Source organism: Aythya ferina (genome assembly GCF_964211825.1).
Source record: "Aythya ferina genome assembly, chromosome: 5".
Classification (NCBI taxonomy): domain Eukaryota; kingdom Metazoa; phylum Chordata; class Aves; order Anseriformes; family Anatidae; genus Aythya; species Aythya ferina.
In genome coordinates, this window is record NC_140301.1 from 12,140,487 (window position 1) to 12,155,644 (window position 15,158).

General features: G+C 37.1%; 1 protein-coding gene across 33 annotated transcripts in view; it reads left to right on the forward strand.

Moving 5' to 3' along the window:
* The window catches only part of MADD (MAP kinase activating death domain), a 65,202-nt gene that overhangs the window by 43,080 nt on the left and 6,964 nt on the right, over window positions 1-15,158 (forward strand). For 14 of the 33 annotated variants that reach the window (XM_084522048.1, XM_084522064.1, XM_084522037.1 and 11 more), the window contains 12 exons: window positions 190-273; window positions 1,885-2,043; window positions 2,764-2,872; window positions 3,421-3,483; window positions 3,853-3,973; window positions 4,742-4,847; window positions 5,956-6,066; window positions 6,998-7,105; window positions 7,190-7,354; window positions 8,695-8,767; window positions 9,156-9,262; window positions 13,970-14,039. In XM_084522048.1, the coding sequence (XP_084378174.1) occupies window positions 190-273; window positions 1,885-2,043; window positions 2,764-2,872; window positions 3,421-3,483; window positions 3,853-3,973; window positions 4,742-4,847; window positions 5,956-6,066; window positions 6,998-7,105; window positions 7,190-7,354; window positions 8,695-8,767; window positions 9,156-9,262; window positions 13,970-14,039 (1,276 nt within the window). The remainder of the gene's footprint in view (window positions 1-189; window positions 274-1,884; window positions 2,044-2,763; window positions 2,873-3,420; window positions 3,484-3,852; window positions 3,974-4,741; window positions 4,848-5,955; window positions 6,067-6,997; window positions 7,106-7,189; window positions 7,355-8,694; window positions 8,768-9,155; window positions 9,263-13,969; window positions 14,040-15,158) is intronic. The other 19 variants (XM_084522042.1, XM_084522044.1, XM_084522045.1 and 16 more) reach the window with 3 other exon arrangements.

The window sequence follows — 15,158 nt, forward strand, 5'->3', positions numbered from 1 at the left end:
CCTCAATTGTAGGACCCCAAGGCCTTTCTGACTTGCAGGCAGTAGTATCTTATTTGGTTGGCTTCATGAACCAGTGAAGTATAAGGCATGTGATTTAAGATCCCAAGGGAATGGGAAGTGGGGTTCTCATGATGATAAAAACTAAACTGATGTGACTTTGCTTCCTGTCCTCTGTATGTTTGATTGCAGAAGAGTGATTTCGACTCTCTTCCCAGTGGAGGACCAGCAGTTATGGTTCGAAGTACCAGTCAGGATTCTGAAGTTAGCACAGTGGTAGGATATGTCCAAAGTGAAAACTTGATGTAATTCATTTCCTGGTAAAGCGGGGTAGGGCATTTCATGCCTACATTTTGTGTACAGTATGCCTGCATATTATCTCACACCCATAGTAGTGTGCCTATGATGTGTTCTCTCTCCAGAGCCTCTGACTGTGTAGCAAGCATGTGTGTCTGCCAGGATATACATACCATTTTATTAGCAGATTGTATTCATCATATGTGATGCTTGTTGCTGGTACATATTCGTACATATTGGTGTATTTGTGGAACTAGTGGTTTGCAATCCTTTTATAAATATGGCTTAGTTGTGTATAAACCATCTATAAAGGAATGTAACCTGAGAGCAAAAAATACAGATGGTTTGATGCATTAAAAGCAAGAAAAAAACTCTGTCGTATTACCTTTAAGTGTTTGAACCATATGAAAATGTCTGCTTGCTTCCAGTACAGCTCTACTGATCACCTGTACAGTACACTTGCTGTACCATCTGGCAGGGGTAGAGTTAGGAAAGCCAAGACAAATTTTTACTGGTAAAACTGACCATCAGGAATTCCCAGCCCATGGTATCAGAGGAAACGTCTGGAGCAAGGAAGATTTACTGTTGGTCGAGGAGGACCAGGCTAGAGAGCACTTCAACAAACTGGATTGACATAAGTCCATGTGGTCTAATGGGTTGCAGCTACGAGTGTTGAAGGAGCTGGCTGATGCTGCTGCAAGGCCACATCTGATCGTCTCTGAACAGTTATGGTGATTGAGAGAGGTTCTTGAAGACTGGAAGAGAGCAAAGAGAGAAGTTGATGGAGAAAATTCTCCTGTAAAACATTTCCAAATACACGAAAGAAAAAGTGATTGGGAGAAGTCAATATGGATTTACAAAGAGGCAATCACATTTAACCAAGCTGATAACTTCAGACAATGAGATAGCTAGCTTGATGTATGAGAGGAGAGGAGTGGATGTGTTTACTACAACTTTAGTAAAGCCCTTGACACCATTTTCCGTAACACAGACAAGCTGAGAGAATTGGGACTCTTCAGCCTGGAGAAGAGAAGGCTCAGGGGGAATCTTACTGATGTGTATAAATACCATACAGGAGGGGATGAAGATAAGGGAGCCAAACTCTTCTTAGTAGTAGTACCTGCTGTCAGGACAAGAGGCAATCCAACACAAAAGTCAAAGCACAGAAAATTCCATCTGAACACAAGAAGACACTTACTTATTTTATTCTCAGGGCAGTCAAACACTGGAACAGCATGTCCAAAGAGGTTATAGAATTGCTGTGTGTGGAAATTTTCACAACTTGTTTGGACATGGTTCTCAACAACATACACTAGCTGACCCTGCTTGAGCAAGGGGGCTGGACTATAGAGAATCCTAATGGGTTGCTTCCAAACTAAACAGTTCTGTATTTTTTCTGAAGGTTGTATTGAGTATATCTTCATTTTTTTATGGGGATTTTGTGCAAGAATAGTATCACTGAAAGAGAAAAGGCAAATGTGGCCTTTGGTTGCACAGCTTATTATTTTATGCCTTAAGAGGAAACATTTTAAAACTTTTCTCTCCACAGTGTCTTGTCTGTGAAGATAACAGCTTTATTTTTCTCCACAGGTTAGTAACAGCTCTGGAGAGACATTAGGAGCTGACAGTGACTTGAGCAGCAATGCTGGTGATGGCCCAAGTGTGGAAAATGGTGGCAATCTGACAGGATCCAGGGGCACTGTGTCAGACAGTGAAATTGAGACAAATTCTGCTACTAGCTCTATTTTTGTAAGGATGCTGCATACCTTCCTTTTTATTTTAATTTTTGTACAGTAATCATGTTGATGTTAGTGAATGTGTGAAAGAGGTTTTTTGATTCTGTTCTAAGGGTTAATCAACAATGATTTACAATAACAAGATATTAAAGAATTAATTACCTTTTGTATGGATCCACGTACCTTTCTTCATACCCTGTGCAATATGTGGCTCTTTGAGAATAGTCAGTTCACATCTCACGCCATGTTACAGGCTCTACCACCCTCATTCAATATTACTCTCAACCCAACTGTCATTTAATTACCCTTCAGAAATGAAACAGCCTCATGTGATAGTGTTTGAATTTACTTAACTAAAAGGAACTGATTCCCTGCTTGGTAGAATCTTGGCAGCTCTTTGATACAGGAAAGTGATGACCCATCATCATAGGTTTAGCAGCTCTTCTGTTTTTTTTTTTGTTTTGTTTTGTTTTTTAAACAGTACTTTAAAACTATCTGAAGTGTAGTCATAGCATTTAAATATCCTCTTCTAACTGGAAGATATGTGTGCAGTAAAATTCAATTCATTTTTTTTAACAGAGTAATTTTTTTGTTTTATCAACATTTGTGGGAGAAGTGTTTACGAAATATAACTTTCGAACCCTATCTGTTAAGTAAACTTGCAGTGGACTGCAAGAAACACCCCTACAGGTTGCAGAATTAAATTGTCTGACACCTCTTGTATCATTTTCAGGCAAAGTCTCATAACCTGAAGCAGAGCGTAAAGGATAACAAAGGCAGTACTCCAGGGAGAGTTCAAGAGGATGGGAATCAGCGTGTCTATCTCTATGAAGGACTTTTGGGTAAAATATTTTGGGGGAGGGAGGGCAAGGGGATTGTTTAGACTGAAGTTCAAGGGGAGTCATGTGTGGCTCAGACTGGAATTTACGTGTTACCAGAGACCATTTTAACCACCTCCTGTTTGTCCGTGCTGATAAAATAGGAGGGTACATCAGGCCATTCAGGGTAAAGCAAAGGATTTGCTGGGGAGATGGAATAAGAGAAGATGGGTGACTGGAGTAGTTTGCATAAAATGTAGCTTATTCCAGGCTCTTGTTCTTGAATAAGAATTAGTTCTTTAAACTGTTGGAAGGAGGGGAGAAGAATCTTATTTCAGCCTTATTTGCATAACTGTATTACTGAGCTTTTACAAAAGACCGTTCAGTTTGTCTTCAAATAGAGGGCTACTAAACTCATGGCTTTTGAGCATGATCTTAAATTAGCAGTGTATTGGCTTTTTACGTGTGTTTTTTTTAAATGTATATCTGGACTTGCTGTTAATCAAGAGCTCTCTCTTCCTCTGTTTTTCATCCTTTCCATTTATTGTTCCTACCTGCATGGAATGGTGCAGGTAGGGATAAAGGATCTGTCTGGGACCAGTTAGAGGATGCTGCAATGGAAACCTTCTCTATGAGTAATAATCTCATCTTTCCACTTCTCTGTGTGTTTGCTGTGATCTGTGTTTGTGTGAGATATTCCCGTCGCTTTCAGGCAGTGTTAACAATATATGGAAGAAAACATTCTCCTTAAAGAACAGGGATAAGAGGTTCTTTTCTTTAAGGTTTTCAAAAAATTATGCTGTGAATTAGAATGAGAGATGTCTTTTCTTCTACTGTACACTTCAGTTGTGATATTGCTTGTGATTTAAAAGTTACTTTTTTATTTTAATAATAGATTTTTTTGTGTGCTGGCTTATAGTATTTTCAAGGTGTGGGAAGGAAATATAACTGATCTTAAAGTATTTGACTGGAATAAATGCCCAATTTTTGTATGCGTTGCATAGGTAAAGAGCGCTCAACTTTGTGGGACCAGATGCAGTTCTGGGAAGATGCTTTTTTGGATGCTGTGATGTTAGAGAGAGAAGGAATGGGGATGGACCAGGGACCCCAGGAGATGATTGACAGGTGAAGTTCTCAGTAGACCTGGGGCTTAAGCAGTAAAAAGAATATAATTTAAGTTCTGTTGCAAATGCTATTGCCACTTTGTAAACCTTGTTACTGTAACTGACAATTCCAAAGGGAGGCTTTTGTCTCTGCTGGTCAGTATCTCCTGCTACTGAAATACTGTGTTCAGGTTTGATAAGTTTTTCTTAATGCTCACTGAGAGGTGGTATTTCCAGGGAAATAGGTCATGTAATCGTGATCACACTATGAATAGATGCAATAGGCCGGATCACTAATAAAGCATAGGATTTATTTGGATTGTATTCTGGAATAAAGATACCAGTGTGCGGGGTGCTAGTTTTTGGAAAAATAAACAGTTTAAAATCTATCTTACTAGAAAAAGAGAGTGCCTGCACGCTTCCTTCATGAGTTAAATGCAGCTGCAAGGCAGAAGTAAAGCTCTAAAGGGGGTAGCTGTTGTTTGAGTTGAATGTTCTTCTTATAGCAGTTCTCATGAAGCTACAATTGTGGAAAAGAGAATATGGGTAAGTCCAGTAGACCACTGAGAACTTTACCACTGAGCATATATTAGTTACTTGCACTAGATGATAATGGCAATGTTTAAAGTGATCACAGCAATTTAATGGAAAATGGCCATTTGACTTAGTGTATTTGGAGGTTTTATTTACCATGCACTTTTTACAAATAGTGTTCTGTTCTCTGCCAGTGCTGTAGTGAGTTGGATGAAGAGTGCCTGTGAGCCTACTTCAGCTCTAGCTCTTCTTGCAGGTATCTTTCCCTGGGAGAACATGATCGAAAGCGTTTGGAGGATGATGAGGACCGCTTGTTGGCTACGCTGCTACATAATATGATTGCTTATATGCTTATGATAAAGGTAACTTTTTTTAATAGATTACTCCTCATATTTAAGCAGTATGTTTTGTTGGTGGTGTTTGGAAACCATACATCTCTTTTCAGAGATCAGAACAGTATAGTAAAAAATAATATTATAAAACATCTGATCTTAATGAAGAAATTATTTCAGAACGTGGAGATTCTTTGAGTTTCATCGTTTGAGTTTAAGTAGTTCTATGCAATGAGTATGCACATACACTTCTATTCAAGATAGAAACTTTTTAGCCCTACCTTTAAGAATGTCCTTTAAGAGGACATTCTTACAATCAAGGGCATGAGTTATAGGTAGAGAGCATCATCTAATCAGATTCCCTTAGAACTGCAAATTCCAGATCTTCTTAGGGAAGTCAGAGGTGAAAGGAGGGTATGGGCAGGTTGCAAATATGCACATCAATATGCATCTCAACATATTATTTGCAATGACTTTTAAGCAACCTTTTTTTTTTTTTTTTTTCTCATTCAGTGGACCTTAATACTGTAGGTGGCTACTAATAATATCTTTCTTTTAGTTTGTGTTACTTCTTAGATAATGCAAATTCTCCATCAAAAATCATTGGAAAATCAATCTTCTAAAATTTTTATCATGTTTGGAACCGCCTGTAGTACATCATGTTACCAGGACAGTCTTGTAACAGTTTTGATGCACTATGCTGTGCAACAGCCTGACAGTTAAACTAGGTGTACGCAGGTGATAGTTTGAAAACTTATTTTATCTAAATTTTTGGGTGGGGAAAGAGAAGCAAGGTATTGATTTTTTCCTGATATAAATGGGAATGTGAAGGTAAGTTTTAAGATGGCATTTGAGTGTATTTGGAATATCAATAGTTGGAAGTGGGGGATAATGGAATTGCTGCTTTGTTGTGCAGGAGTAGGCAGGAAATCTGTTTAGCACAGTACCACTTACACCACTTTTCCCAGTCGCTGGGCATGTGCAACTTCTGCTGGTACTGCTGGGTTAAAGAGAACCTAGCATGGTTGAGCTGCAATGAGTAGTCTTAGCAATGGAAACCAAAATATGTTGAATTTGGGAGACGTGAGGAGTTGTCTGTGATTACAGAAAAGTAACTGTCTTTATATGTGCTTTCCAGGTGAATAAGAATGATATTAGGAAAAAGGTGCGTCGTCTAATGGGAAAATCACATATTGGATTGGTGCACAGCCAGCAAATAAATGATATTCTAGACAAGCTTGCCAATCTGGTAGGTAATACAGTGATGAGTGATGTATCTGTGGGAGTTCCAGTATAAGGGGAAAAAGATACCTCAAAATTCTTCTATAAATGCTCTGCAATACTAAGATAGAAGTATTAAAACCAAACTGGATTATTAAAAACTGCCTTTATAAGTACAGCATAAAGACTATGATGATATGACCCTATTTGTAATCTTATATGCAGTAATCAAATGGAACTATGATATAAATATGTATAAACATGAGATTTCAGTACTAGAGTTCTTTGCAACCCTAATGTTTTCTTAATATCACTTTTATTGAGGGGAACCTTTGTTCTTACTAAAACTGTAGCCAGTGTTTAGTTTTCCATGGGTCACCAGGTTGTAAGGTTTGTCTGGATCAGTTTCTATTCAAAACTATTCACATTGTCAGCTACAATGCAGAGTAAACTTTACATTCTGTGTTGCTCATTAAGAATATAGGCTAACAGATAAGTTAATAAAATTAGAGAGCTTTGAACACAGCTTTCACCAGGGTAGATGCATGATAAGCCTTCTGAGAGCTAATTTTCCAGAGCACTTCTACAACTCTGGAACTTTTTTTTTTCTGTACAGAAAGGATGTGTAATTCTCTTATAGTTAATTAGAGGAAGAAGCAGACCATTTTACTGCAATATTAACAGTAGTTGGCACCCAAACAACACACTAGCACATACTGAGTGTGGTACTGGCTTGAAGGTTTTCCTATGCTGTGATAACTCTCATAGTAACTTTTTTTGAAATTGAATTTAGTGCAGTATCTTGCCTAAGGCTTTGCCCAAAATTGCCTCTGATCAGCTGTATTAAAAACTTTTATTTTTCTATTGTTTGTTGAAAATGCTTCTAGTGTCACCTACTGGACATTTTTCAAGAAAATTGTTTTCAAAATTCATTCACGATGGCATTTTTTCTTATCTAGAATGGACGGGAACTCCCTGTGAGACCCAGCGGCAGCCGCCACATCAAGAAGCAGACTTTTGTAGTCCATGCTGGGACAGACACAACAGGAGACATATTTTTCATGGAGGTAGAGACAAGAACAAATAATAATGCAACTAGTAGCATTCAGTAAATAGTATTAGAAATCTCATCTAACATCTTGTGCTCCCAGGTGTGTGATGATTGCATTGTGCTGAGAAGCAACATTGGAACTGTGTATGAACGTTGGTGGTATGAGAAACTCATAAACATGACTTACTGTCCCAAAACAAAAGTGCTGTGCCTCTGGCGGAGGAATGGTCAGGAGACGCAACTGAACAAGTTCTACACAAAGAAGGTACACATTTTATTTAATAATGAGATAAGTCAGTGCAGAACAAATATATTGGTATGTCATATTCCATGTTTTAATCAAATAATTGTATTCCCTCTCCAGTACTGATTATTAAACTGCAGTGGCTGTTAACAGCATTGATACCTGAAGTTGGCATTATGCTTCGTCATTTACCTGGAGGCAGTAGTACAGCAGGATGTAATTTTAAAAAAGGGTAGCTTTTACTTGATTTTTTTTTTTTGGTTTGAAGAATACAGAGAGAGTCTAGTGTCTGATTGAATTCTGATCCATGAGGGAAAACACTTCAATTACCAAATATTGAGTGAGCATGGAGGCTTACAAAGATATTCAAAATATTGTGGTAGATTCATGGGGTAAAGCTAAATAATACTTTACCTTAGTAATGGATTTAATTGCGTTGATTTTAACGGAAAATCCAAACTGACAAAACATGATTTTTTTTTTCCTTGGCCCATGTATGATTTTGCTGATTTCATGCATGTCTACTTTCTCCACTGATTTGAAGGCCATTTTCTTCTCCTTAGAATTATTTGCAAATATAAAGAAATAGCTTTAAACCTATTACAAAAAATCCAGCCACTCTTAAACTCCAGTAACGCCTGAACAATGACCAGCAAGAAAGAGATAAAGATTTGCAACTGCAAGTGATATGTTGAAAAGCTATTATTTCTGAGGCAAAGGAATTAGATTTCTGCTTCAAAAAAATAATTTTACATGGACCAGGTAATCGTAATGCAGGCATAAATACAAAGAGAATGACAAAATCAGTACACTACAGAAGTTACTCAGAAAGCTAACTGTATGTATTTTGGGCCTTGGATAGAAATTTCTCCTAAATTTTACTCTGAGATTATGGCTTAACTATTATTTGATATTAGAGAGGGGAGTTAGAATTAGATAATTTCCTTAAGCCATATTTTTCTATTTGACATAAATAACGAATAGATAATTTAAATGAGCATGACCGGTAACATTGATTTCTGAATCAACGAGAGAAAGGGAGGGATTGTGATATTGTTTTTAAGCTTTTTCTGCATTAGGAAAATGAGTAAACTTGGTTATATTGGTTATATTTTCCATGACCATGTGCCATGGCGTGAACTGTAGCTTGGGCAATTTAGCTATGAAGTAGTTTCTCCGTCAACTTAAAAAATAATAATAATATATAAATACAATCAAGTAATTAGCTGTGGTTGAATTTTTACAGGGTTTTGTTGTTGTGTACCACATGAGGCTTGTTTTTATTTTTTTTTGTAGAATCTTGCTATTTGCTTCCCTTGTAATGTGGGAAAATAATGCTGTTTTACTCTTTTATATGTTAGTGTCGGGAATTATACTACTGTGTAAAAGACAGCATGGAGCGAGCAGCAGCAAGACAGCAAAGCATTAAACCAGGTACAAGATCTTACTTGTTGGGAATATTTGTTGCTTAATCTGCAATCATCTAGGCTTTATTACTAATTTCTTTAAATATAAGGGCCTTTAGTTGGAAATTTGAGAATAGCTTTGTACGGTGTGTACACAGCACAGAATGTTACCATTAGCTTGCCCCCATATATCTCACTCTGGATCCAAGCAAAAGCAAAACATCTGCATAGTGTCATATTTAAAGAGGAGTAACTACCAGTCAAATCAGAACTTGAAAATACTTGAAAATACTTGAACATATCACGACTTGGCTGACTGCTTTCTGTTTCTTCTTTTCTTCCCCTTTTCCCATACCCTCTCTCTGTTGTGTGTGTGTGTTTGTTTGTGTTTCTTTTTCTTTCTTAACATATCACAGGCCCTGAGTTGGGTGGTGAGTTTCCTGTGCAGGATATGAAAACTGGTGAAGGAGGTCTTCTGCAGGTCACACTGGAAGGAATTAACCTGAAATTTATGCACAGTCAGGTATGAGGGAAATACATAAGATGACTATGTGAGCATGAAGCTTTTTGCAGCACACCTACATCTGTGTTTCCTCTTGCCATGGTATCAGGAAGAACAAAGGATAGTGTGATGGATGTTGATGGGAATAAAAAGTAGATGTGTATATTTATGCAAAAGCACACATGCACATTTTACATATATGTAAAAACACACTGAAATGAGATCCTCATGAGAACTGTAATGAACTGGAAAAAAAAAAGTTGATACAGGTTTCAACTTCTTGTTTCTGGTGGTCAGAATTGTGTAAGCACAAAGCAAATGGTAGCGGCATATCAAGGGAGAGAAAAATTGATCACTGGTAATCTAAACTGCCATAATGCTCACATTGTGAACATATCCTGGTGGTGTAAACTGTCAGCCTTAGAGATACAGTGTTTGAATACTGCAGATGCAAAAGGTGACTTACATTATATGTAGTCTGTCATGTTTTAAAAAATGAGGAATCTGTAGAATTTAGTATGAGAATAGAACAAGAAAGTAGCTCTTGCTGTAATTCACAAAAATAAGAATGAATTATTGATTCTTTTTTCCCTCCAAAGAGCAGATCTTCTAGGCATAGAGGAAACACAACTAGAATTGCCATTTCTTCATTTTTGTGGATGTAGTTTCTGTTGCTTCCTTTGATCCTTGTTTTTTATTTTGCTTTGTGTTTTTTTGTTTTGCATATGATATTAAATGCATGCTGTGCTAGACGGTAGAATCCTCTTTTAGGAGAAAAAGAGTGCGTGTGTGTGTGTGTAAGTAATAAAAGCTTCTGTCAGTCCTCTGTGGAGTGCTTTTTCCTTTCCTTTCCTCTTGACTAGACTTTTCTCTCCACACAAGCTTTGTTCTTCTTTGAGTAAACATCAGTGTAGATCCCACTGGAAGTGCACGTCCATCTCAAAATCTTTATTTAATACTTCTCTCAAGATCACGGCATCGTCATGTTCATATATGGCAGTATAAGGACTGGAGTGTTGTGAGCCTCCTTAAATTTTCTTCCTATTACCAGGGTAGAACTTGGACTACAGCTGACCTACTGTTGTAGTATTGCAAACCTGCTCTGTGATGAAACAGTCTGCCTCTATGGCTTTATTTTTTTATTTTTTATTTTTTTACTGAAAGACTGGAATGACATTTTGAAAGAAGCCTTAGGGAAACCTAGTGCTGATTCTTACTATGGGACTGAAGGGACCATTAATGGTTGAATTTAGCATTACAGTCACTGAGTCCTGTGTTACCAGCAGTACTCCTAGAGTAGTAGCTTCATCATGTCCTTGCTGACAGTGTTCTAATTTGCTGTCAGTGATGAAAATTAGTACATCTTTTCTGAAGGATGGTCTGTGCAAATTGACAGATAAGACCCAGGAAATATGCCAGCTGTCTTCCCCACCTGTAAAATTATTCCTTCTCTTCCTCCACTTTCCAATGAGGCTGCAGCCAGATGAGTTCTCGTTATTTAGTATGGATATTGAATATGTTGAACTCCTGAGTCTGTTAGATTTACATTGTCAGTGGGCAAGGGAATTGAGTATGTAAGATGCATCCTGGTTTTCCTCCATATCAAAATAATGTCTAGATAGACATAAAAAATCTGCCAGTTGAGGGTCTGTAAAGAATACACAACTGCAGCATTTATGTAAAGTACTCCTACTAGTTGTACCATACAAAAATATCCTTTTCAATTCCATCATCTTTGGAGCTGAAGGATGCTTGCATTCTTATTCTAATACTCGTCAATCAGATTGATTTAATAAAAAGTCTGCTGTTTTAGATAAACTGTCCTTTTCATTTCTCATATAAATTAAATGGATTGCTCCTTAAGGCAGTTAATTTCAGAGTATGCACATATATGATTAAAACCAGGAACCTATAGCCATTTCTTTGTTGAAAACTGTTGAAACTGACCAAGCAATGGCTACAGGACCTCATCAGACACAACTTTCTCTTTGTCTTAGTTCTTTACTCCATATCCAGACCCTGATTTCAGCCTTCTTTCCAAGTACTCTTTTTTGTCAAGACATCTTGGAAAAAGAAGGGTTTTCTGTTGCTCCTCTTGGTTGGAAGTCATAGAAATAATACAGTTGGTTTCAGTGTTAGAATGGTGCTGGATTTCGTGAAACTATTTTTTAAGGCTCTTGATCTGTAGCTTGTGTATGTTATCACTGTTTCATATGAATTCCTCTGGAAATGTTTTAGATGAATGGTGGGCCAACCTACTACTGACGCATGATAGCTGTCTTTGGCATTTGCAAATTGTCTCACCATACTGGCAGTGTAAATAAGCTTAAGAAGAAAAAAATGTTGAAGTCTGTCTGAGCCTTGCAGGTCAGAGGAAGTCTTTCCCTAATAAGGAGGAGTCAGGTGTACCTGTGACATTGGCAGGCTATTCACAAAATTCCAAGTTTAAATCTACAAGTTGTAATATTGGGTGATTGTCCCAGTTAAGAATTTGTCTGTGTCAAAAATAAATGGAAGTTTAATATGTAGCAGGCATATGCCCACTTACAGTAGGATCCACACTGAATGCTCTGTCTTGAAGAACCATTTTCCCCAGGGTGAGTAACTCTTTTTTCATTTACACGCTTTTTTGTTTTCTGACTGAGAGAAGAGCATCTCTGTCCCTTAAAGTAGTGACAAATTGCCTGTCAACTGATATGTCTTCTGAAAATTGGTAACTTAATATAATTTTGACAAATAAATTCTCATATGGCCCATAACTCCTTTTGCTGCACTACTTAGTGTTATGCTCACATTATGACAATCTGGGGCAGTCAAGTCTTTCATCCAACTTTACTGTTACCAGACTAAATAGCAGTGTTTCACCTGAACCTTTCTATTTAATTTTTGAAATTTGACTACTAGCAAAAACTTTTTCACAGAAAATATTACAGAAAGAGAAAACTAAGTACAATAAAGTAAGTGTTTTGTTATTGTCTGGTTTTCTTTATTGCCATCCCTCAAAAAAAATGTTTTTGACCAACTGAACTGATACAGACATGGTGAAAACTGACAAAGGGAAAAAAAAGATAGGATTAGTTCTCCTTTCCTTGAGAGTGTGAATATAAATAGAAGGCAAGCTTAAGATTTTCTATTTAGGTACATCAGAAGTTTAGTTTTTGATACAGATCAGAAAACATCCTTGGACTATTTGTTAGCTCTCTGGTAGTAAAAATAACTTGAAAACCTGACTTGATAACCTGACTTGTCTCAAATATATAGTGATCATGTTTACTGACCTCTATTGATACAAATAAGTCTGTTCAATAAAGAAAAAAAGGCTTCTGGTGAGGTTTCTGGTGTTGATTTCCTTTGCTTTTCCTGGGTAGTATATCGTCTAGGGCTACGTGCATTTGGTTACTATTGGATTAGGAAGCGTTGCAGTGATTTCCTTTCCTTTTTTCCCAAGACAACGTAGTGTACCTAGTAATTTTTTTAATGAGGTCCTAAGGTTATGGCTTCATAAGCATGTAGGAAGTGTCAGTCCAGGCTATTGTAATATAGTCCTGTAAGTGCATCTTTAAGGTACTGGAAATAGACTCACTCTGAGTGTTAGGCCAATGTTAGTCTTGGTGTTTCTGTTGCCTTGAAAAAGCAAAAGTATTAGAATCTGATGTGTGGATTTGATTCTTTATGGCACTTTCTACAGCTTCTTTTGTCTGTGTATTTGCTGATCCTTTTGGAACTGTGCATACGTGAAGGGACTGTTTTATGTTGTGAAACATACTGGATTTTGAACAAACTTAATATGCTCAGAACTTGTTTATTCATGCAGTCTTGTCATTTAGGTTCTAGGCTGGAAAACTTAGTTGTGTAGTTCTTTTTTTTGTCTTTTGGGGTTCATGTTTGTACAAAAAAAAAAAAAAAGGAGTTAAAAAGCAGGTTTGTTTTCTAAGTGACTGCCCAGCTGACAGTGGCCATTTGTGAAATGAGCATATGATAGAGAAGGGCCGAAATGCTCCCATGCTTCTTAAAGCAGAACACTGATGCTGACTTCTAAAGGAGACAGTTTCGTGAGCAAGTAAGCAGGTTAAATATCATAAACAGCAGTAAAATCTTAAATGGTGCAAGGCTGTCAGGGAGGAGGGAGATTAGTAATTTCTCATTGATTTCTCGTTGGATTAAATTTGATTACTGGATAGGTTAGGAGGGTCAGTGTCAGGGTGGGAGGTGTAGTGTCCATAACCTGCCCTCTGTGCCGGAGGAGGATGCATGGAGGGGCAGAAACTGGGATGGATCAGAGGCTACAAATGATGTCAAATTTGGGAGCTGGCTTTTTTTCTCGTCCCCCTCTTCTGTTGTATTTCAGGTGTGTTGGTATTCTTTTTTTGCAATAACTCATTTGAGTGCCTGAAGGGGTAGCATTGTTGGATATGTCAGAGTTACTAACTCCTTCGTTTCTCTTCCATGCTTTCTCCTCCTGCAAGGAGCGGAAGGTACTTCATCTTCTGCTGTCTTCGCTTCTTAGCACTTTTAAGTTATTTGTTGATTTCTAGCATTGTGGCAAGTTTGTCTTTTGAATATTTATTTCACCCTTTATTTATATATTAAACTGTAAATGAACTGGTAGTGTATGCTACAACACTTCAGGTTGTATCTGCTGTGGTGATGTTTTTGTTTAATTTTGGGTTTTATTTATTTTTTTTTTAAACTTACTAATTTTGTGTTATTTTTCTCCTGTTTTTGTAGGTTTTCATAGAGCTGAATCACATTAAAAAGTGCAATACTGTGCGAGGAGTCTTTGTCCTGGAGGAATTTGGTAATTACATTATTTTGATATTAGGTCTGTACTCACATGGCAGTAACTCAAATTTCCAATCTTCAGATTCAGAGTTACACTGCAGTTTCAAAGATAGAAGAAGAATGTAGATTGCACTAAGAAGTTGCCTAACAGGGAGATGAGTGACAGCATAAAAATTTACGTGTTCATTTTCATCATATTAAGATTTGTGGCCTAGGTATTCTTTGTTAATAGACAAAGAAGATGTTCTGAGTTTTGTGAAGCAAACAAAACAGCAGTTATCTTTGATCTGTTTAAGATTTTTCTTTGGTACGTTCCTTTTTATGATTCTGGGAAATCATCTTTTTCTGCGCAAGACTTGCAGTTGGTCTTTCTCAATACTGTGCTTTCATTGCAAAAAAAAAAAAAAAAAAGCATTGCTACAAGTTTCTTCTTCACTTTGTGTGGAGTTTAATTTTTGTTGTAGATCATCTTTTGTAAGGTTGCACATTAGGCTGTGGCTTTTGTTTCAGAGCATAACTAGTAAAGAGTGGTAAAGATTAAGAAGAATAGAGAATTTGTGTTATTTAGGCGCGCTATTGCCGTTACCTATAATCTGCCTACAGTCTAGTTTGGAGAAAGTTCTGGGTTTCTATTCAGTGTCAGTCAGTCTATACTTAAATAGTTGTCTGAAAAAAAAGAAAGAGTGACTGTAGATGCGGCTCTCCATAATATTTATCCGTACATACTGTTCTCTTGATATACTCCCCAGACCTGGATTGATTTATTCTTCCACCCATCTCCGATACAATTTACAGTTTTGCTTCCTTACTAGATCAGCATACTTTGGCTGTTAATCAAAATCTATATTTGGAGCTCCGTTTACCAAGACTGATTGTTCTTTGGTGCTGTGAATAGAAGGTTCTGACTGATGGATTCTCTCTCACGATGTAAAAGAAATTTAGTATGAGAGTGCTGGAATTAATTTCTTCATCCTTAATAATGTGTTGTCTCCTTTTGGTGATACAAAGTTATAAGGTATTCAAATTGTAAAACCTTTCTGACATTTATTGTTTGCTTGTTTTTTTCCATAAACGAATTTAATCTCCCAGAATTTTGGGATTTCAAACTGTGAACAGTTTTTCCCCTTGTCTGAAA